The 21835-nt window shown below is 45.8% G+C and overlaps 1 protein-coding gene across 1 annotated transcript; it reads right to left on the bottom strand.

The window, feature by feature from the left end:
* Positions 1-6931: 6931 nt before the first annotated feature.
* OTUD1 (OTU deubiquitinase 1) lies at positions 6932-12469 on the bottom strand. Its single transcript, XM_074984871.1, has one exon. It carries the CDS (start codon positions 12263-12265, stop codon positions 11036-11038), a length of 1230 nt encoding a protein of 409 aa, XP_074840972.1. The 5' UTR covers positions 12266-12469; the 3' UTR covers positions 6932-11035.
* Positions 12470-21835: the final 9366 nt, after the last annotated feature.

Genomic DNA, 21835 nt, shown 5'->3' with positions numbered 1-21835 from the left:
CCAAGCCTACGCTGGATGGCCACCACCCTGGCAGAATGAGGCCACCTCCTGCTGCAACATGGAGGTAGTCCAGGGGAAGGTGAAGGAAGTCCAGCAGTGCTATTTCTGTGCCCACGATGCTGGCCGACACTCCAGGGCAGGACCCACCAGCTGCATCTGGATTTAGCCCTCCTGGCAAAGACAACCCATTTGTTTAAGTAGACATGGGTGCTACACTGAAAGTGCAATGAGTCACTGAAACAGCTATGGCTCAGGGAGGCTAAAAGACCCCAGACGACAGCCAGCACCTGAAAATCATGATCACGCAGGCAGACCCGCCACCTGCCCCTATTAGTAGTGTGCCTAGGTTTGGACCTGGCAAAGATGTAGACCTCCTGGAAAAGAAGCCCCTTAGAACAAGAATTTGTTTAAGTAGACACGGGCACTGCACTGAAACTGCAATGAATCATTGAACAGTTTTGGCCCAGGGCAGCTAAAAGAACCCCAACTATAGCCAGTCCTGAAAATCATGTCCGCCGAGGGAGACTTCTTCAGGTGGCTAAAAGACCCCAGACTTCAGCCAGTTTTGGACCCACCAAAGAAGACACTAAGAACAAGAATATTCCTCACTGCAAGCCTTACTTCCAGAACTGTGGCAATTGTATAGCTACCACATTGCCTTCATTGCAACACTTATGGTTCAGGGCAGCTAAATCATCCTCTGCTACAGCCAGCACCCGAAAATCATGACCGCTGAGGGAGACTTCTCCCAGGAGTCTAAAAGATGCCAGACTAGAGCCAGCACCTGAAAATCATGACTGCCGAGGGAGACTTCCCCTGGGTGGCAAAAAGATCCCTGACTATAGCCAGCCCCTTGGCCTTTGGATAAAGCCCACACAAGAATTTCCTGAGAGAGGACAGCCACCCTAGTAAAGTATTTCCTTCTGTTTCCCAAAAATCGTGACTGACCAGGGAGACTTCCCCTGGCTGGATACAGGACCCTCAGCACAAGCAAGCTGCCCAGCACCTTGCACAGCACATCCTTTTATTGGTTTGGGTCAAGCCACGTTGATGCAGCTGGGTGCGGGAAAATTCCAGACTGCATGGGGCCTCTGGGCAGAGAGAATGGAGGGGATGTGGGGGGTCAGGACAAAATCTAAGTGGCTGAAAAGAAGTTTCTTGTCCAAACACAACCCCCACCCACAGACTAGCTGACATGTGATACAGGCGAGGGAAAGTTCCAGAATGTACGGCACCTCTCAGGGAGGGAAAGAAGAGCGTGAGGGTAGGACAACATGTAAAAGGGGGAGAAACTTCTTTTCAGCCAATCATATAAGCACGACCTCCACCCACTGCCTAGCTGCCACATAGTGGTGGGAGCAGGAGGGCAAATGGCTGGTGCCAGGCAGTGCAGAAAAAAAAGGCAGCTAGCAGAGGTATACACAGAACCACAGACCCCACAGCCACACTACTAGCAAAGAAAGAGATTTTTTCAGCCTCTCATGACCCTACAACCACAGGCTTCCAGGTACCGAACTGAAACGGTCTTCTTCTTGCCTAATTCGTCTGCCCCTGAGAGCAGTGGAGATAGAAGATGCCAGAGTGGAGAACTGTGGGGCACGTAGGGGACATCTCTGGAGGCGAAGGAATTTGATTTAAAGACATGGCGCTTCCTCACTACTCTTCATGTGGAATTTTAAATTTGAACTGAACGTGTCACCCATCAGGTTACTATGATATAATATCATTATTATGCCAATTTTAGTGCACCATAAATCAAGCTAATGGAATGTACAGTGAAGATGGGCACTAAGTAAAAATCAGGCTAAATTACTTAAAATCAATATTATCTCATAGTATAGACATCCTGGTAATTGGGAGAGGGAGATGGAGGTGTGAGGGGAAGAATGGGGCAGGAGAGGGCAAGGGAAGGGGGGACAGAGGATGGGAGTGAGTGGTGAGCTGGGAAGGCCAGTGCATCATCATACAGTATCACCATTCGGATTTAACAGACTTTCAGCATTAACAGACACCCTTTCCCCTCACTAGTCCATTAAGTTGAGGGTTTACTGTACCTTCACTATTTTGCATCATCAGTTCAATTTTTTTAAATGACTTCATACAGTGAACGACATCTTTTAGTACCAAGTACAATCTAAGAGAAAGAATGACATTGCAAAAAGAATTATGATATTTGTGGTAAGCAAAGGTACTTCAGTGTAGTCAGCCTGAAGCTCTCATAGGAGTCAACTGAAAGGCGGTAGTTTAAGATGCACTACATACATTTTTGGAAATTTGGCTACACTTTGGTTTGTATTTTCAGCAGTGACAGTTGCCACAACTCCTTCTGCCAATTGGGATTGTGCAGTTACAGAAAATCATTAGTAATTATGATTACTTATAGGCCAAGTTCGCACCAAAGAAATCACTCTTTATGAGAGCCACTACCAGAACCCAAAGACCACAGACTGCTGCTGGGCAAACCCAATGTGCTGGGTTGATCCCATGGCAAAACTCTTGGACCAGAAATGGAAAGAATGTGCTAGTAACAAAATGGAATTATGTGGCATCAACTAGCATTCATGGAGGGATGGACAAGAATAAGTCTAACAAAGGTAACTAAGAACATAACATAAGAATGGCCATACTGGGTCAGACCAAAGGTCCATCCAGCACAGTAGACTGTCTGCCAACAGTGGCCAGGGCCAGGTGCCCCAGAGGAGGTGGACTGAAGACAATGATCAAGTGATTTGTCTCTTGCCATCCATCTCCAGCCTCTGACACGCAGAGGCCAGGGACACCGTTCCTACCCTTGGCTAATAGCCTTTTATGGACCCAACCTCCATGAATTTATCTAGCTCTTTCTTAAATTCTGTTATAGTCCTAGCCTTCACAGTCTCCTCTGGTGAGGAGTTCCGTGGGTTAACTATGCGCTGAGTGAAGAAGAACTTTCCTTTATTAGTTTTAAACCTGCTACCCATTAATTTCATTTGGTGTTCTCTAGTTCTTGTATTATGAGCACAAGTAAATAACTTCTCCTTATTCACCCTCTCCACAATTGTCATAATTTTATATAGCTCTATCATGTCCTCCCTCAGTCTCCTCTTTTCTAAACTGAAAAGTCCCAATCTTTTTAGCCTCTCCTACCAGAAACAAACAATTTGCACAGATTTTTCCTTTTCTTCTAACATACTGAGAAATACCCTATAAGTATCTGGAAGTCTCAGACCAATTAAACATATTTCTTATTTGTATTACTTTGTTGTGTGTTGAAACTCCAGTCATTAATGATGTTGAGTTGTGCTAGATGTCATACATAAACAGTAAAAGATAGTCCTTTGCCAAAGAGTATCTCATCTTTTTAAAAAAAGATGCAGTTATGTTGAGTTGGCTGTGAACCTACAATGAAAAGAGGTCTTACTTTACATGTATGAAGTCACCAGTACAATCCAAAATCCTGACATGCATCAGCTGAATCAACATTTCTGCAAATGACTTTTGTGCTTAGAAATCTTTACCTAAGGCGGAGAAAAAGGTCAGATGGCAATCAATTCAGTACTGGCTGACAGACTGGTGCATTCACCACCAGATTACCAGGATGAGTCTTCTTGACCCAAAAATCTTTACAAGTCGCAATATGGCTCATACTTATTAAGATGTAAATGATTCTTGCACACTGAATTAACAGGAAACTTTACTAATTCCTTCAGATTGGCTTTTCTGGTGTTACATATCCTGATGTAAGACTACCCAAAAACAAAACAACTCCTTTCACAATTACCCTATTTTGGGTACCATTTCTACACTTGTCCCCTTCCCCTCATCATAAAGAGCACAATAGTTCTGTCAACTTCTAAATGAAATAAGACAGTTAACTTGGCAATATGTGACATGATTAAGAGAAGTTTATGGAATGTGATAGGATGACCAATTTAACAGGATTTTTCTTTCAATCCTTGAGATGCAAAATGTAAGAACTACTCTTGCATGTACCCTAGTTCAGCAGAGTAGGGATTTAAAAGAAAGGTGAGCAATTCATGCAAACACATGAATTGGGTATGTTTTAAGCATTACATAGAAGACATTTATACAAATAAGGGAACTTTAGTTGGCATTCCGGAGATAATTTTGTACTAATTTCTAAAGAGCCTGTGTATAAGAGTGAATGTGGTCATAGGAAACGGAAGGATTTCTCTTGGCCACAGTAAGACGACAAAGCATAGTAAATTTTAAACTCCATCCAGAACATGGATCTGAACCCAGGCATTTTGCCACCCTATGTTCCTGATCAAATATAAAGGTGAAAGATGATGAGAATTACATGCAGCAAAAAAACCCACAAACATGCCCTAGAACGGTATTTGACTGTTTGCGTATGTAAAAAAATGATGATCCATTCCAGATGATGAAGTATTTGCATGAAATTGGTGGGTAGTGCTCCGTTAAATATGTTAAATGAACAAAAGTGGAATATTTAAAACCTCCTAACTTATTGTAATACACATAACTACCCATTGTTTTTTTTAAATATAATCCATGTACATAATTTTGAACCAGTAAAGCAGGCACATCACATAATTTGATGTAAACAACATGTTTCTTACTCTAATAAGAATAACGTAGTGAAAAAAATTACTGTTTCAACATTTGTCTTTACTGTGCCCTGTGTGGCCACAACTCATGGGCCAAGCTATTCGCCAAGGAAAAGAATTGTCAATGGGACTTGTGCTTCCAGGTCACAAAGTTTTGCGAATCCTGCCCTAAGTTATTTCTAGCCAATATTAAAATAAAGTACAGGATTTTGTTACAAAAATCAGGAATACAACCATGTATGAACACACACTCCTCCCCTCCTGCAAATACCATCTATACTCTGCCTGCACTGAAGGTCATGAAAGAGAGGCTATTTTGCAATTACAGGTCAGAAGTGTTAAATTCAAAGTACAAGGAAAGTAAGAGGGTGAAAAGTTATTAAAATATTTTCCAGAGAGAGCAAGCTTGCACACAGTGGGGCACTGGACTTGCTTTAGCTTTAATTCCTAGAGCAAGTTTCCTCTGCCTAATAGACTCTGTTTCTTAAGCATTGCACTATAAGTACTCATAATTACCTTTTCAAAGTTACAAAAGGAGCTTGCAGGTAACCTAGATACAGGATTGCTAACACATTTTCCAAGCAGCTCTCACACAGCTATTCTTTGCAAGTGCCCTTCAATAGTGGGCCGGGGGGAGGGTATCTAAATGGTCTAGAGAAGAGGTTCTCAAATCTGGGCTGCACTATTTTCTGGAGGTGCATGTAGCTTTTGAGGAAAAATAAAACTTTACTGTGCACATTTTACTCACTACAAGCAATCAATAACTAGCGAAGAGGATTCCTCCAGACTTCAGATGGTACTATGCAATTGGATCTAGATGGCACCATACATTTTAACATATTTCTAAGATCACACCGCATTCTACAAAACCATTGCCATCTGTACATTACTGTTTGCTATGATGCAGTGTGCACACTGAATTGTAAGTGTGCTCCACACTCACAGTTTTGGTTTTGCTCTTATTAAAATGGATCACTAACTCATTTATGCAACAGAGAAAAGAGAGAAAGAAAAAAGAAAAAAAGCAACCAACCAACCTCAAGGGAAAAACAAAGAAGTCAAAACTGATTGAAGAGAAGCACCAACAACGCGTTGTTTTTAGTGAGACAAGTGATAAATCACCATTTCCCTTCTGTCAGATGCACTAATCAGAAAAGTTGACCACGTCAAAAATAACTGACCACAAATAGTCTAACGAGCAGAGCCTACACCACACCAAAGCAACAGCACGTGCTGTCCTGATCACAACAAGGAGCAGAACCACACAGCTTCATCTCCAGGAGTGGAAGGAAAAAGAGAGAGAGCTGTGCTTCCTAGGCCCAACTCCCAGATCCAGTATATGGGCCCAGGTACTCATCCAACTCTGCCAGAACAGCCATCTCTTTGTTCCCAGGTGCATAGTTCATGCTGTACAGGAATATTGAAGGTTTAGGGTTCAAAGTCCTACAGATGATGCAAAATAAGGGGCTGGTATAGCTATACATCATATACTCCTGAAGAATTCTGGGCCAAAACCATAAATATTCTGCACAAAAAAAAAAAAAAAAAAAAATCTGTATACAATATAAACACCATTTTCAAGTGTTTTGAAAGAAATTACCAAAATAACTGAAACGTGTTTATATTGCCAATAACAAGCACAATGACAATTAAAATATTTAGAACTTATTTTTTTTAAATTTTGGTGCATAATTCCTTCAAGAATACTACCGTTTTGTGTTGTACAATCTGGGTACAGGCAGGTCCTGTGGGGGGAGAGGGAAAGGTATAGGTGCCCTTGGTTGGGGCTCAGTGGAATGGGGGTCCTGGTACGGGTTGAAGGCCCCAGACACCCACTTCTACATCCCACTCATCCACAGTGCAGAACTTCCTTAAGCCAGAAGGTTCTGAAACTTGATCTGACACAGCAGGCCTGGTTGCTCCACACAGAGGAGAAGGAAGAACTGTGGCTTCATCTTTCCCCCTGCCCCAAATGCAGCTGGGGCTAACGTTCCCGACGGCTGAGGTATCCCCAGACTCTCTTTCCGCCAGTTGTCCAAACAGATGCATCTGAGCTGCCAGGAAGGGTGAGTGAGTATCACTGCAACTTCTCTTTGATTCCCAAAGTTTTCTGCAACGAAGCAAAGAACATTGTGGGAAGGGGAGATTTTTCCGGTGCACTCCAGTAGTGCAGTTTCTCCAGGAGTAAATAAAATTTGCAGTGTAGATTTTGTCATGTGACTACTATCTTCTTTCAGCTGACAGGTAGAGTCTATTTTAAAAACCACTATACAAATTAGAAGTACACCAGGTCGCGAAACAGAAGAGCCATTTTATGTTTTATTAATCCACCACATCTGTGCACTACATTTCATGAAACACGTTATTATTAAAAAGGCTGAACTTCTAAGTTAGTCTTCTCTTAATGGTTCACACCTTCAGTCCCATCTTAAAGATATTTGGAACTACAACATTCTGACCACTGTATCACACCTGACAAAACAGCTGTCTTTTTAAATATATACTAACACATCCTTTTTGCCCACTACTTAGCTATTAAAAATGCCACTTGCAAAGGCAATGTGGTGATTCCCACAGCCAGTGAGGTGCAGGAAGATTCTGCCCTGGGGCAGAAGTTGGCATGAGAGTGAGAAGTGAGTGGGTATGGGCACCGGATCAGGGTGCTTACCTCAGGTGGCCCTTGATCAGCCACACAGTGAGGCTAATGCAGGCTTCCTGCCTGCCTTGGCTCCTATGTGGCTCCCAAAAGTGACCACTACATCCAGCCCCTATGTGGAGGAGCCAGGAAGCTCTGTGTGGTGTGTACTGTCCATGTCCACAGATGCTGCCAATGCAGCTCCCATTTGCCAGTTCCCCATAACGGAAACAGTGCGGGTGCCTCTGCCCACAGGTGCCCCCCCTCAAGAGCTTCCCTAATTGCCTCCCACCAAGGCTGCATGGACATGCTGGCAACCAAACACAGGCTTCTAACCCATAGGTTTGCACCAAGGTTTGGGGCTCCTGCATGCACCTTGGAAACTTGCCACAGGCCAGGTGAAGTGAAGCAGCAGGCTGCATTGGGCTGTGGGTTATCCTCAAAGATTTGAGCACCAGAGCTCCAGAATGACCAGTTGACAAGTGAAACCAGAAGTAACCAATGAAGTAGCAACAGAAGAAAAACACACACTATACTATCCCTGTATTACACCTAACAGATAAGACAAAGCAGCAGAAGTGTAGCACTTTAAAGACTAACAAAATGATTTATTCAGTGATCAGCTTTCATGGGACAGATCCACTTCATCAGGTAAGCACATCTGGGCTGCCTTTCCCTCTACCCGCAATGCATGGGGCAGCCATTAACAAGACACTGCAGCCAAGCCAGAAAGCAGAGCAGGAGCAACATTAGGGTTAGCACTTGCCTAGCTATAAAGGCCAAAACCTCGAAGCGTAGGCCTAATGCTCAGGTCCAGTGTTTCAGCTTCAAGGTAAAATGTTTTTGTCTCTAGCTTGTGGGGGTTCAATCTTTTACAATAAATGCACCTTTAACATAAGGTGCACGTATACACACCTAAATTCAGTTTACTTCAGCAATATATACACAAAAGGTTGTTGCAAACTTGTTTTGAAACTAGTCAGTGTGAAAATGAAACTCCTCTTCCACATGTCCTAAAGTTAGACACCCCAATGTTCACTCATATCAGACCCACAGTATTAAGAACCCCTTTGATCTGGGCCTTATGGGAATTAGTAATGTACTCCATTTCTGCCTATTTATATGTAAATAGAAACCCTAAAACACACTAACTTCCCCTTTATTAGCTTACATACTCCTACATTCCTTTAGAGACTTCCAAGTTATCTGCAACCGCTATACCACAGCACAGCTGAAACTGAAAACATCAGCTTTAAAAGGTCCTAAAAAGAAACAAGGCTGTCTCTACACTGCCCCTCCTCTTCTGGAAGAAGGGTGCTTTTGAAAGCAGGGCTTCCTTTCGAAGGAACCCCATCTACACAACTAGCTTGCATTTTGAAAGCAGCATTTTTGAGGCGAGCAGCCACCATTATGCAAATGAATCACTGAATATTCATATAAGTGCCTCATTAGCATTTTTAGATCCACTGTATTTACATGCCCCTTCCGAAAGGGAGGGCCAATGCAGACACAACCCAAGTGTTGTTCTTTGGGAATGGAATGATTCCAGTAGCTTTGTTAGAAAGATTATTCTGTGTATTGCATTGAAGCTCATTATATATAAACAACTAAGCATTCTTTACATGATCTACAGAAGCTATTGATCCCAATTTAACAAATCATTTAGATACCTAATAAACTAATATTTGGACCTTAAAAGTTTGCCATCTAATGTATAAAAAAAGTTTGTCGCACTTTAAAGACGAACAAAATAATTTATTAGGTGATGAGCTTTCATAGGGCAGACCCACTTCTTCAGGACCTGCAGATAGTGCTGTAGTGGAAGGTTACATCTACAGTGGAGTCTGCTTTCAGAAGTGGAATGCAAATGAGCAAGATTGGAAATGCAAATGAAGCGCAGATTTACATAGCTCACACTTCAGTTGCATATTCTCACGTGATTGCCATTCCGGAAGTCTTTTCCAGAAGCAAAAAGCAGTCATGTAGACTGAGTTTCTTCAAAAACAAACCCCATTTTCGAAGAACTCATCTCCTGATTTTGTTTCTGGTCATTTCAATGGAGCAGACCATACTGTTAAATACCTGAGAATATGCATCTTGCAACAAAGACTTCAATCAGCTGATTACAAAGGGAAACACCTGAACTGCAATTTATGCTCAAATTCAATATTTTGCAACTTGGTATTAACAGAGATAGCAATTACCTTACACATCACAAAAAAACAGCTTCCCAGAATTCAAAGATCTACACTTTATTTTAAAGCTTCATCCCCCCCAGCTGCAGGTGGCATTTTCGAGCAGCAAGGGCATATCATGTGTTACTTGCTACTGACCCATGTTCTTTCTGGAACAATTTCTTCTCAATTCTAGTTTCAAACACTTCTGGCACCATGATCATTAAGAATGAACTTCTCACATTTTTGGATATAACACCAACAGCACCATTAGCCATAGTGTAAACATCTCAATTATCTGAGTTTGAAAAGCTTAAGCTATTTTAAGAAGTTTTATTAAACCTGCAGCTAGTATTTTTTTTACAGCCCTACCACAGACCATAACCTAAGCTGCCATTTTTGTCTCCCAGCCCACCACGTGACTGTGCAGGAGGCAAGCATTCCTCTACAAACATATACACAACTCTGGAACTCTGAACAGAGCATGAAAAGAAACCTAAATAAAAGTATACACTTTATTCATTCAATTTCAGCTAAGAATATTCCTATTATACAAATACAGTAGTAAATTAAAAAAAAAAAAATCACAAAATAAAAAAGTACAAACTGCATTACTTAATAAATAAGTCTAACAAATTAAAATTGACATAAAATTAAAAGAAAATAGGTGTCAGGTTGGAAACTAATGTTTGACCCAGCAAACCATACACGTCTCGGTTGAAATACTTTTTACATGATACAGGACAGTGCATTCCACTCGATTAAGAAAGAACATCAAAATAAGTAAAAATGTTGTGATAACAGCCTGTGCCAAGGGCAAAACAAAGGAGGGCATTAACAAAAAGTAACTCAAACCCAGAGACTGAGGTGCATCCAATTCTTGCCAAAAGCTACGACATTCCAAGTTCAATTATAATAAAAGTTTAATAAAATGGAATTGAGGATGAGTCTCCCAAGCAACCGAAGGCTAAAAGTTTACTCTAAACCGTAATTACAGAAGTCATGATTGTTCCCTGTACCATTCATGAACAGCTAGAATCCAACTGGCTTATAAGACTTTTTCTGTACTTGAGGGAGTCAGTACAATTTTTTGAAAGTCTGCTGTACTTTTATGCAACCCATGGTTTAGCTCACATTTATTTACTTTCCCTCTATCAGGGAAGTCAGTCCAGCTACCACTCAAACTGGCTGACACCAATTTCATTTGGAAAGGTTTAAATTGTATGGGTCAAATCCCAGTCACCCCCTTCAGCCCCACCCCAAAAAGCCTGTTAAAGCTTATTTACAAAGCAAACCTCTTACAAAAAATTTTGGCTATGCAGCTGAAAGCCAGACGCCAAGATGTGGGAAGAGATGGAGGTAACAGTTTAAAAAAAAAAAAAGTGCAAAAATACATTTTTTCCTAAAAAAGAGAAAAAAGAAAAAACAGGAAAGACATATTGAGACTCTGCTTCCAAATACCCACGGCTAACTTTATACAGGAGAATATTACAAATACCAGATTTGTTCCCTCCCTCCCATTTAATACTATTGGGAGGCTCCTCAGTCCAGGGCAGGACTGTTTTACTAAGGGGATTAAGGCATCACCACCATGGCCAGTGCAAACTGTCTCTCTTGACCTAGAGCAGGACTCTAAGTCCCTGGGCTCAGCAGTCTCAGGAGCAAGTGTTCTGCTCAATATACATCTTGGACAGAGACATGGCCATGGATTTGGCAAGCTCCTCATCCCGCCTCCGCTGCACCTGAGTCTGCCTGCACCAAGCCTCATACTCTGGGTTGGGACACACACAGTCCAGCACAGCATCGTAGTGCCCATTGCTGAGCCAGCTTAGCCAAATGCTAGGGCGGGTAGGGTCCTCAGGGCCCAGGTAGTGGACCATGGTGGAGACAGTTGGGCTCTCTGGCCTGCCGCCCGTGGTGAGATGAATGTCCACGTTCAGCATCTGCCCCATGGCCAGGAGCTCTGGGTAGCCAGCCCAGGCACCGTCCTGGGCAGCGGCTATGAGGAACTCGCCCACGTCGCCCTCAATAACGGGGCTAAAGTGGTGCAGGTGGTCGGCAATGTAGTGCACTGTCTGCTCTCGGAGCTCGCTGTGAAGCCGCTGGTCCCCGTAGACAGCCTTGCAGACGGCGCGGTACAGACAGTTCCCGTCCGGAATGATGTGGAAGCGGAAGCGGCCCTTATGCCGCAGGTATTTGTCCTGCTTCTCCACCTCGGCCAGGTACAGGGCCAACTTCTCACTCCGCTCCGGCCCCGTCCGCGGTCCGGGGCCTTCCTCCTCAGCCGCCAGGGAGGAGCAGGCCAGGGTCAAGGCCGGGCCGCCGCTCTCCTCGCCGCCGCAGGGGGGCTGGGCGCTGGCCGCCTCCGCCGCCTGCAGAGCCTGGCAGTGCTCGCTGAGGCGCAGGCTGTGGTTGCTGGGCTCCTCCAGGCGCTCCGGCGTCGCGGCGGCCTCGCCCACCTGCCTCATGCTTCCCAGGATGTCCTCGAGCCAGGCGCGGCCCTGCGGCGAGGCCGCGGCCATCTCCACTGAGGGCTCGGGGCGCTGCACAAGGCGGATGGGCACGATCCTCTCCAACGGCCTCCTGCGGCTCACGCTGATCTGTGCGCTGGAGCTGAACTGCGGGGCCGCCGCCGCCGCCTGCCTGCTGGCCGGGCCCGCCGGCGGCCCGCCGGGCATCAGCTCCAGGCAGGAGGAGAAGGCGGTCATGGCGGCAGCACTGCCTGCGGGAAGCGGCCTCTCCTGAGCGGGGCTCTCGGCGGCGGGGCTCTGGTCCGCAGCGTCCGGAGAGGGGGGCGCCGCCGCCGCTGTGAGGGAGACTTTGAAGGCACCCGCTGCGGCCCCTGCTACCGGAAAGTGGGTGATCACGGAGCTGTAGAGCTGCATCCTCAGCCCCCGCGGGCGGCCTTTTATAGGCGGGGCCGGGGGAGGGAGCGGTCGCGCGCGGGCAGCGGGAGAGGATGAGCCGCCCGGGTAAAAATAAACAGGGGCATCACCCCTCCCCCCCCGCAGCACGGCGGGCGGGCGGCAATTCCTGCTGCGCCACAGCGCTGGGCGGGCCTAGTTTGCTGGCCGACGCGCGGCCCTTCTGGAAGCTGCAGGACCGCGGCGGGCGGGGCTGCGGGGCGTGCTTGTTTACCTCACTCCCGCGGCACGTTGGAATGTGCGGGGCGGGACCTAGTGCGTCCCTCTGTGACGTTAGGCAACGCAGCCCCGCCTCCCCCCGTTTCGAGGGAGCCGTGGGAGAGGCCCGCTGCTGCCCCGCGCCTGCGCAGTACTGGTAGGAACTGGGCCCGTATGAGTGTCACTACTGGAGTCCCCGGCTCGGCCACGCCGCCCCACCCACAGTCGTTGCTACTTCCAGCAAAGCGTTCCTGCCCTGCGCCCCCGGTTCGGGTAACGCCAGACTCCGGAGTAGCTTTCCCTAAGGATTCCCCTGTGCCTGGGGTGGAGTGCACATGCTCCCGGGCTCTTTAAACCCTGCCCCTGACGTGGTCCTCTGTGGGGCTGGACCGTGCACAAGTATCAGTGCCGCACAGGCTGGCAAACTAGCAGCCAGAAAGTTAAGCAAAGTGACATTTGAAAAGGGAAAAGGAACATAAATATGGCCAAAATATGTGCGTCTTCTCCCATTGCCTTTTCCCTCCATCACCTCATCCCCCCATGGCCTCTTCCTCCATCGCCTCTTCTCCCCTTGCCTCTTCCCCCCATGGCCTCTTCCTCCATCGCCTCTTCTCCCCTTGCCTCTTCCCCCCATGGCCTCTTCCTCCATTGCTTCTTCCCCCCATCATCTCTTCCTCCATCACCTCTGCTGCTCTGTGGACCCTGTTTCAGAACTTAGAAGCTTTCTTTTGATTCAAGATCTCCATCACTATGTTCCTTTCCCTCAGGGCTGGGGAACCTCTTTTGGGCCACATGAGTGAGACCACAGACAAATCAGTTGAGGGCCACATGAGTGAGAAGCAAAAAACAACCAGATCTCATGGATGTGGCCTACAACCCCCAAAAAGGTAGAAAAAGGACTCACTGACCTCACTTGTGCAACTGTCGGCCTCGGTGTTCCTCTTGCACACCAGCCTCGTTGAGGGGAGCACCAAGACTCAGGGCTCCCCCCACCACCATAGATGGGTTAACTCTTCTGGGGTCCAAGGGCTAGTAGATCTTTGTAGCCCCACCTCCCCCCAGGCTCTGGGTTGGGGCCAAAAATGAGGGGTTCAGCAGGTGGGCAGGAGCTCCTGGGGAGTGGGATGCCTGTGGGGGTGCACGGTCTGGGCAGGTGCAAGTGTGCAGGAGTTGGTGGGGGTGCAGGGTGAAGTGTCTGGGCCTGAAGGGGCAGAAAACTGGGCACAGCTCCCCCACATGCAGGCAGGCACCATGCCCCACTGCTCCCATTGACCAGGATTCCAAATCAATAGGAGTGCGGGGATGGCATCTGCAAGCAACACAGTTCTGGAGCTTCCTGGTGCTGCCATTACCCAGCTGGGGAGAACAGCATGCAAAGCTGCTTCCTCCCCAGCTAGGCAGAGCCTGCAGAGCAGATGCTGGCTGCAGCTTGCCTTGGTACAGTCCACATGGCTTGGGGCACCCCCCCTCCCACAGCGGGCAGCTGGCTGGGTGGCCCTCTCCCTCCCCATGTGGCTAGAGTGCCAGCCTTGGCTTGCCCCACAGTGGAGGGGGGAGCCCCAAGCCTTATGGGCTGGATCCAGCTTCAGGCCATAGGTTCCCTATTCCTTCTTTGCCTCCTTATTCTCAGAAAAATCTGGCACTACTCCTAAGATTTTCTGGTTTTGCTGTCTTGTTTCTACTTCCCACCTCTTTTTGTTAACTCAAACTGATGCAAGAGATGCGGTGAACAACTTCAGTTCATTTTAAATACGTTAAGGATTTATTTAAGATAAACCAAAATAAGCCACACTGTTCATCTGAAATAAGAGTGCTCTCCTAAGACTGCCACCTTTCTAAGTTAACTGGTGGACCTCTGAGGTCCCATCCCGTTTTTCCTCTTCCCTGAGGTTCTGTCTCTTTCCCACCTTTCCCTAAGGCCCCACTCCTGCTCTACCTCTTCCCCCAAAGGCCCTGCCCCTATTGCTCAAAGCCATCCCTGGTTAAAATCTGGATCCCTGGGAACCCTTAATCGCACCCAGACATAGAAGGGTAAAATTGGACTGTCTAGGTAAGACCTAGACTAGGGGTGTCCAACACATGGCTCGCGGGTCAGAATCCGGAGCCTTTTCATCTGGCCCACAGAGTCAGCAGCAGCATCAGTTTAAAACCCGGCTGCATGGCTCTGAGCGGCGTGTGGCTCTTTAAGGGTCCATGTGCACCTCCTGCTGCTGCCATCTGATGACTCCTCTGACTCCCAGTCCCTGCCATGCCCTGCAGTGCTGAAATGGAACTCAATTTAATTGGTTTAAGGGCTGGCAGGAGAGATCGGCTGTTCTACTAATTAAACCGAGTCCCATTATTTCAGCGTGGCAGGGCAGGGAACTACCCCACTGTGTTGTATATGGAGGGAAGGGAGTAGGAGGGCTGGGAGAAGGCACACTGCTGCGCTGAGGAGCAGACGGTGGCCCGGCAGCACCTGGGGCTCCTCTATTAGGTAAATTAATCCTGGGTTTAGGGCAGCTCTGGGTTTAAGCCTGGAGGCGACAGTTTGGGGCAGTGAAGGGTTTAAGCCTTGGGTACGGGAGTGGTAGTTTAGGGCAGCAAGAGGTTTAAGCCTGTGGACAGTTTGGGGGTGTGAGAGATTGTTAAGCTAGGGGGGTTGGGGTAAGAGGGGTTTGAGCCTAGGGGTGGGGAGCAATATCTTGGGGCTGTGAGGGGGTTAAGAGTGTGAACAGTTTGGGGCTGCAAGGGAGTTAAGCCTGGGGGTTGGGAGGGCTGAGAGGGGTTTAAGCCTCGGGGGGCAGGTTTGGGGCTATTTTGTGTTCAGCCCCCAGAACATATAAAAAATTGCCTTGTGGCCCCTCCCCCTGATGAAAAAAGGTTGGCCACACCTGACATAGACAGTACCCCACAAGTTTGTTTGTCCTGGTTTAACAAATGTGTTTAGATAAAGCCTTCATTTCTTTTTTCTCTCGCTGCTCCCATTGTGTGGTTGTTATCTTTTGTCCTTTTGGTCAGTGCTTTTTTTGTGCTGATACTTGCCAGTACTGAGAACCTGCACCTCAGTAGCCCCAGCCATGGGATTGGCTGGGGGCAGGGAACCAGCTGAGTACCAGGACCTTCTTTTTCACAAAAAAAGGGCACTGCCTTTGGTTCCCCTGGCAGTAGCCTGGCTCTCACTCTTGCATTTATTCCAACTCCTTAGGTTGCCCTGGGTGATTTCCAGTTCCACAATGAAATTTCAAATTTCATGATTGTTCTGACTTTTGTTTTCTTTCTATAAATTCCTAGTTCACCTCCAGCTCTAGCTCAGTTTCTCCATTGTCCATATTTCTTTCCTTGGTGTCTTTCCATAGACCTGACCCTCACATAAAAATGATACTGATGTAACTCTGTTTATTTCAATGGCAGCAGGCATACATTCACATACATCTATGGCTGGGTCTACACGTGCCCCTTCCTTTCGAAAGGGGCATGTTAATGAGCAGGTTCAAAATATGCTAATGAGGCGCTGCAATGAATATGCAATGCCTCATTAGGATAATGGTGGCCGCGGCGATTCGAAAGTGCAGCTATCTGGTGATTGGAAGAAGGGCTTTCGAAAACCTGGGGGGTCCTTTTGGAAGGTCCCGTCTGCACGGGTGGTGCGCGATTCGAAAAGCCGCACTTTCGAATTGCCGTGGCTGCCATTATGGTAATGAGGCACTGCATATTCTTTGCAGCACCTCATTAGCATATTTTGAACCTGCTCATTAACATGCCCCTTTCGAAAGGAAGGTGCACGTGTAGACCCAGCCCTGTATCTGCCATCAATAGGTGCCCTGAGTCAGAGCAATATATTTGCTATGCTTAGAAGTAAAATAACTGGGACAATGCTACTCCTGCAGATTTCTTTTCTTTCCTGCAGAAAAATAACTTTCTGATGAGGATGCAAAGGGAATCCGTAAGAGCAGTTGTGAGACCTTCCTCAGCTGTAAGTTGCTTTGGGGCTTGACTGGGGAAGACCCGAGAGGTGGCTCATCCTCTGTGTCAGGCTCAGCTGCAAGTCCCGACTGGAATAGGAGGATGGGACTTCCACTTCCCCTGCATGGCATCTGGGGTCAGGTTGCAATTTGCACCCCTCCCCCCGATTTCTCCCCAGACTGCACTCATTGACCCTTAAATGCAGGAGAAAGGACCCCTATATCGGGAGGTGCTCTCCCATGCACACAGCTGTATCCTTCCAGAACGCCTCATACCCAGTCCCTCCCCCCATTTGGCAGGGATTTGATTTAACCAATTTGTAGGCTAGGACATCTAAATCAGAATGGCCGAAGTTGTGGTTCTTTGCCTATTCCATATCTCTATCACTGTTTATTAGTCAAGTATAAAGCACACAACAGGGTGGTTGGTCCAATGAACAGATAGATTTAACACTCACAAATTTACCTGGAGTTACTCAAGTTCTTAGGTCAATCATTATATGAGGTTTAAAAAAAAAAAGCAAAATGTACTTTTTTATTTAAATTATTGTAATTTTCAAAACCTGTGACCCTACACCCTCTGCCCTGAGCCTCTTCTTACCCCCCAGCCCTGTCTCCTGCATCCCCCCACATCAGCCTTCCTGCCCTGAGCCCTTCCTTTCCCCCAATCCTGTCTCCTGCACCCCACATGTAAGACTGACAATACTTAATCTGTGGTTAATTGCTGGAACTTGATTCCAAGACGTTCTGGGTATAGATGCGAATCTACCTCTCTGTCCACAGAGAGTGACACAGTGTAAGTACACTCCACTAATTATCAGATACACTGGCCATGTATCACCTGCTAACTCTAAGATCAAATATTTACACCAACATTTACTCTTACCGGCTGCTGAATAAAAATTGGGGACTGCTATACATCAGTTGTCTTGGACAGATACTTCATAGCCTTGGGTTTTTTGTTTTGTATTTTTGTTCTGGTTTTCATTCTAAAATTTTCTTCAGAATTCATCCCACAAACCAAATGCCTCATGAAGAATTTCAGTAATCTGACAGGGGGCAGACACCTCTGAACTTTAGAACACAAAGATTTAAATTGTATTAGTGATTTCTTTTTTCTCTTTCAGCTTTCTTGTACTCTGTTTAAAAGCAAAATACAATTCAGCTAGGGGCATTCATTTACATATCATGACTTTATCAAAAAAGCAACTTTTTCTTTAGTTATCAATTGGCTTAGTATCAGGAAATCATTTCCTCTACTCCCATGCTCTGCAGTTGAGGTCATAGCTCTTGGAATAGTACAATATAGCATTGCATTAAGTATTGGAGGGGGGTAACTAGTGGTGTTCCCCAGGGCTCAGTCCTGGGACCGATCCTGTTCAACTTGTTCATCAATGATCTAGAAAATGAGGTAAGCAGTGAGGTGGCAAAGTTTGCAGATGACACCAAGTTGTTCAGGACAGTCAAAAGCAAAAGGGATTGTGAAGAACTACAAGGAGATCTCAGCAAACTGAGTGATTGGGCAGCAAAATGGCAAATGAAATTTAATGTGGGTAAGTGTAAGGTAATGCATGTTGGAAAAAATAACCCAAATTACACGTACTACATGATGGGGTCAAATTTAGCTACGACAGATCAGGAAAGGGATCTTGGAGTTATAGTGGATAGTTCTCTGAAGACATCCACGCAGTGTGCAGCGGCAGTTAGTAAGGCAAATAGGATGTTAGGAATTATTAAAAAAGGGATCGATAATAAGACAAATAATAAGACAAAAGATATCATACTTCCCCTATATAAAACTATGGTACGCCCACATCTCGAGTACTGCGTGCAGATGTGGTCTCCTCACCTCAAAAAAGATATATTGGCATTAGAAAAGGTTCAGAAAAGGGCGACTAAGATGATTAGGGGCTTGGAAAGGGTCCCATATGGGGAGAGGCTAGAGAGACTGGGACTTTTCAGTTTGGAAAAGAGGCGATTGAGGGGCGATATGATAGAGGTATATAAAATCATGAATGGTGTGGAGAAAGTGAATATAGAAAAATTATTTACCTTTTCCCATAATACAAGAACTAGGGGACACCAAATGAAATTGATGGGTAGTAGGTTCAAAACTAATAAAAGGAAATTTTTCTTCACACAGCGCACAGTCAACCTGTGGAACTCCTTGCCCGAGGAGGCTGTGAAGGCCAGGACTCTATTAGGGTTTAAAAAAGAGCTTGATAAATTTTTGCAGGTCAGGTCCATAAATGGCTATTAGCCAGGGATAAAGTATGGTGCCCTAGCCTTCATAACAAGGGCAGGAGATGGATGGCAGGAGATAAATCACTTGTCTTCTGTTCTCCTTCTCTGGGGCACCTGGCATTGGCCACCGTCGGCAGATGGGATGCTGGGCTTGATGGACCTTTGGTCTGACCCAGTATGGCCATTCTTATGTTCTTATGTTCTTATGTTCTTATTTCTATAAAGGATAAACTCTGACACTAGACAGACTCTCCTAGCTGACTTTGTATAAATATAAGAGGAGAGGCATAAGAAAACTGTTTAAAACATGTGGTTCTTTAAAAAATTAAGTATTTAAGAGACAATTGTCTCAGCTATCACAGAATCTTTAATTTTGTAGAAAATTAATAGGTCTACACATTTTGGGGAATTCACTGTGGTACTGGGGACTTTTACAGTGAAGAATTAGAAGACCAATATGTTCCCACAGTTACCAGTTCAAAAGTTGAAATGTAAAAAGAATACTAAGCATTAGTTCATGACCAAATGATTTGATTGACCTTGCATGTCTGGAAAGTTGATACTTTTAGAATGAGTAGTGATGTCACAGTAAGCTCGGAATATTGCTGGCAACCTACTATAACAGCATAGTATTACAGCTTCTCTGAAAGACAGAGAATGACTCCTGTATTTCAGAATGTTCTGAACTTCCTTTCAAATATAGTTAGTGTGAGCAGTAGGTAAGACTTCATACTTGGATAAATCAATTCAGAGGGCTATAAATAGCTACTCTTCTGTTAGTATGAGACATCTCAGAGTTTCTTCAGCAGTTCTTACCAGTTTCCTCAATCCCCCTGCATGGAGCTGACCTCAATCTTTGTGTGCCTGCCATCCTCCTTGACAGAGCTGGCCTGAGCCCCTCAGGCCTCCCTCTTTCCCTGCACAGAGCTGTCCAGAGCCCCTCTGTCCCACCCCACTTGTCCTTCACTCATCTCCCCAGACCCTTTTTGGCAAAGCTGTGCAGTAGCATAAATGGCCAGTTTTACCAAATAACTTGGGACATCTGGGTTAGGGCTTTAAAAAGGGGCTGCCACAATAAGAAAGAGAGATGTATGGTCACACTAGGCTGTAGTAAGAGCTGCTGAAGAAGCCCTAACAGCTGTGGCAGGACCAGATCCTCCACCTGCCATGGGTAAGGGGCTGTGGTGCCATGCCTGCGTCTCTGACCCACAGCATACACTGTCCAGGGAAGATGGAAGGTCCAGGTTTCACCATAGCAGGCTGGGCAGCTCTTACTAGCTTCTAGCCAGGCCAGGAGGCAGGGCCTTGGGTGGAAGGGGAAGAGTAGGGGATAAGACCTGTGGCAAGAAGGTGGGAGGAGGCCTAAATATTCTATGTGCTGAGGGCTCCAAAAATCGTAATTCTCCTCAATATAGTTCCATGGGAAAGGTAAACTGGGAAAACAGCAGGGTGAGAGTAGGCAATTTCACTCAGGTTGTAACATTTCCAGGAAAGCTGTCTTTTGGAAAAGTATGCATGTTCAAACTGAATTATCCCTGGACCAGCAGACAAAGGGGTTTTAAAGTGGCTTGTAGCCTTCTTCCTGATCCAGCAAATGGACAGGACCTATGATTCATGGAGGGCCCCAATGCTTAGGATAGGGTTGAAAGGATAAGACTGGGTGCTTGTTTTGAGCTAACACCTTGTAACCATAAGGAATTATCTTGGATGGCGATTTGAAGGACTGCTCCTGCCAGAATCCATGCTAGCTAGCTCCCATAAGCTTATTACACATATGTAGATTACTTTATTGTTTTAATATATTTTGCTGTTATTCTTTTTATCTTAAAAATAAAGTAGACTTGCCCAGTAATTGCTGTGTCGTACCTTCTAACTACAGCAATCACATCCCGTCAGCTGTCTCTGAAGAGAAAGCATGCAGATGTCCTTGGGCAACAATCTGTACAGGGAATGACACAGTGAATGCTTGGTACTGGACAATCCATATATACCTTGATCAAAAGAGAGAGAGAGAGGCATGGGTCTCTACCCAGAAAGACAACAACTGGGGACTAGAAGCTGACAGTGGGTGTCCTTGTTGAACCACTAAGATCTTTTAAGTGCAGTTACACAGGTACAATTACTGAACTGTGACATATATTGTGGTAGCATTAATGTAGAGCCCTACCAAATTCATGGCTATGAAAACTGCATCACAGTCTATAAAAATCTGGTTTCCCACCATAAAATCTGGTTTGTTTGGTTTTACTCTGTGCTATACAGATTTCATAGGGGAAAACTGCATTCCTATATTTGGGAGTCCTGAGTCAAAAGGGAGCAGCAGGTGGGTTATGTGGTTATTTTAAGGGGGTTGTGGTATTATCACCTATACTTCTGTGCTGGCTTCAGAGCTTAGCACCTGGCTCCAATCCAAAAGTAAGGGTGGCAATACCAAACTATGCCACCCTTACTTCTGTGCTGCTGCTGATGGTGGTTTTGCCTTCAGAGGTGGGGCTCACAGCCAGCAGCCATTGTTCTCCAGCTGCCAAGCTCTGAAGGTAGTGCCACCACTAGCAGCAGCACAGAAGTAGGGGTATCAGTACTGCAAAGCCCCACTCAAATAACCTTGTGACTCTCTCCTGTCCCCCTACAGACTCATTTTTGGGCCAGGGCCCCTACAACTATGGCACTGTGAAATTTCATATTTAAGAGCTGAAATAATGAAATGTATGGTATTTAAAATCCTACAATTTTGAAATTGACCAAATCGGACCATGAATTTGGTATGGACCCACATAGATATGATTTGTAATGGTGCAGTAAAAGCACCAATAGCAATAAAAGCAAGTACAGCAGAAAGAAAAGGACAGAGGAAAAAAAGTCTCAATGTTCTTTTTGTGAAAAGAATTATTGAGAACAGAGGTAGGAGAAAATGAAGTATGAACAGCTGGAGAAAAATTTGCTGAGGTAGAGAAAGGCAGCTCAGTGCTGAGGAGAGAACAAAGACCCAGCTAATCAATTTGTTGTATACAAATGACCAGCCAGGAATTATGGTGCAAGTTTGTGGACAACCTTCAGACCACTGTCTGAGGGGCCAGCAGACCATTCTGTCCCCCAGCCTACCAATCATTTGGAAAGGTGGTATGCTGAGATGTGGAAGACTTAA

The sequence above is a fragment of the Carettochelys insculpta genome, chromosome 2 (assembly GCF_033958435.1).
Source record: "Carettochelys insculpta isolate YL-2023 chromosome 2, ASM3395843v1, whole genome shotgun sequence".
Taxonomy (NCBI): domain Eukaryota; kingdom Metazoa; phylum Chordata; order Testudines; family Carettochelyidae; genus Carettochelys; species Carettochelys insculpta.
This window is presented reverse-complemented; position numbering and strand designations above follow the sequence as displayed.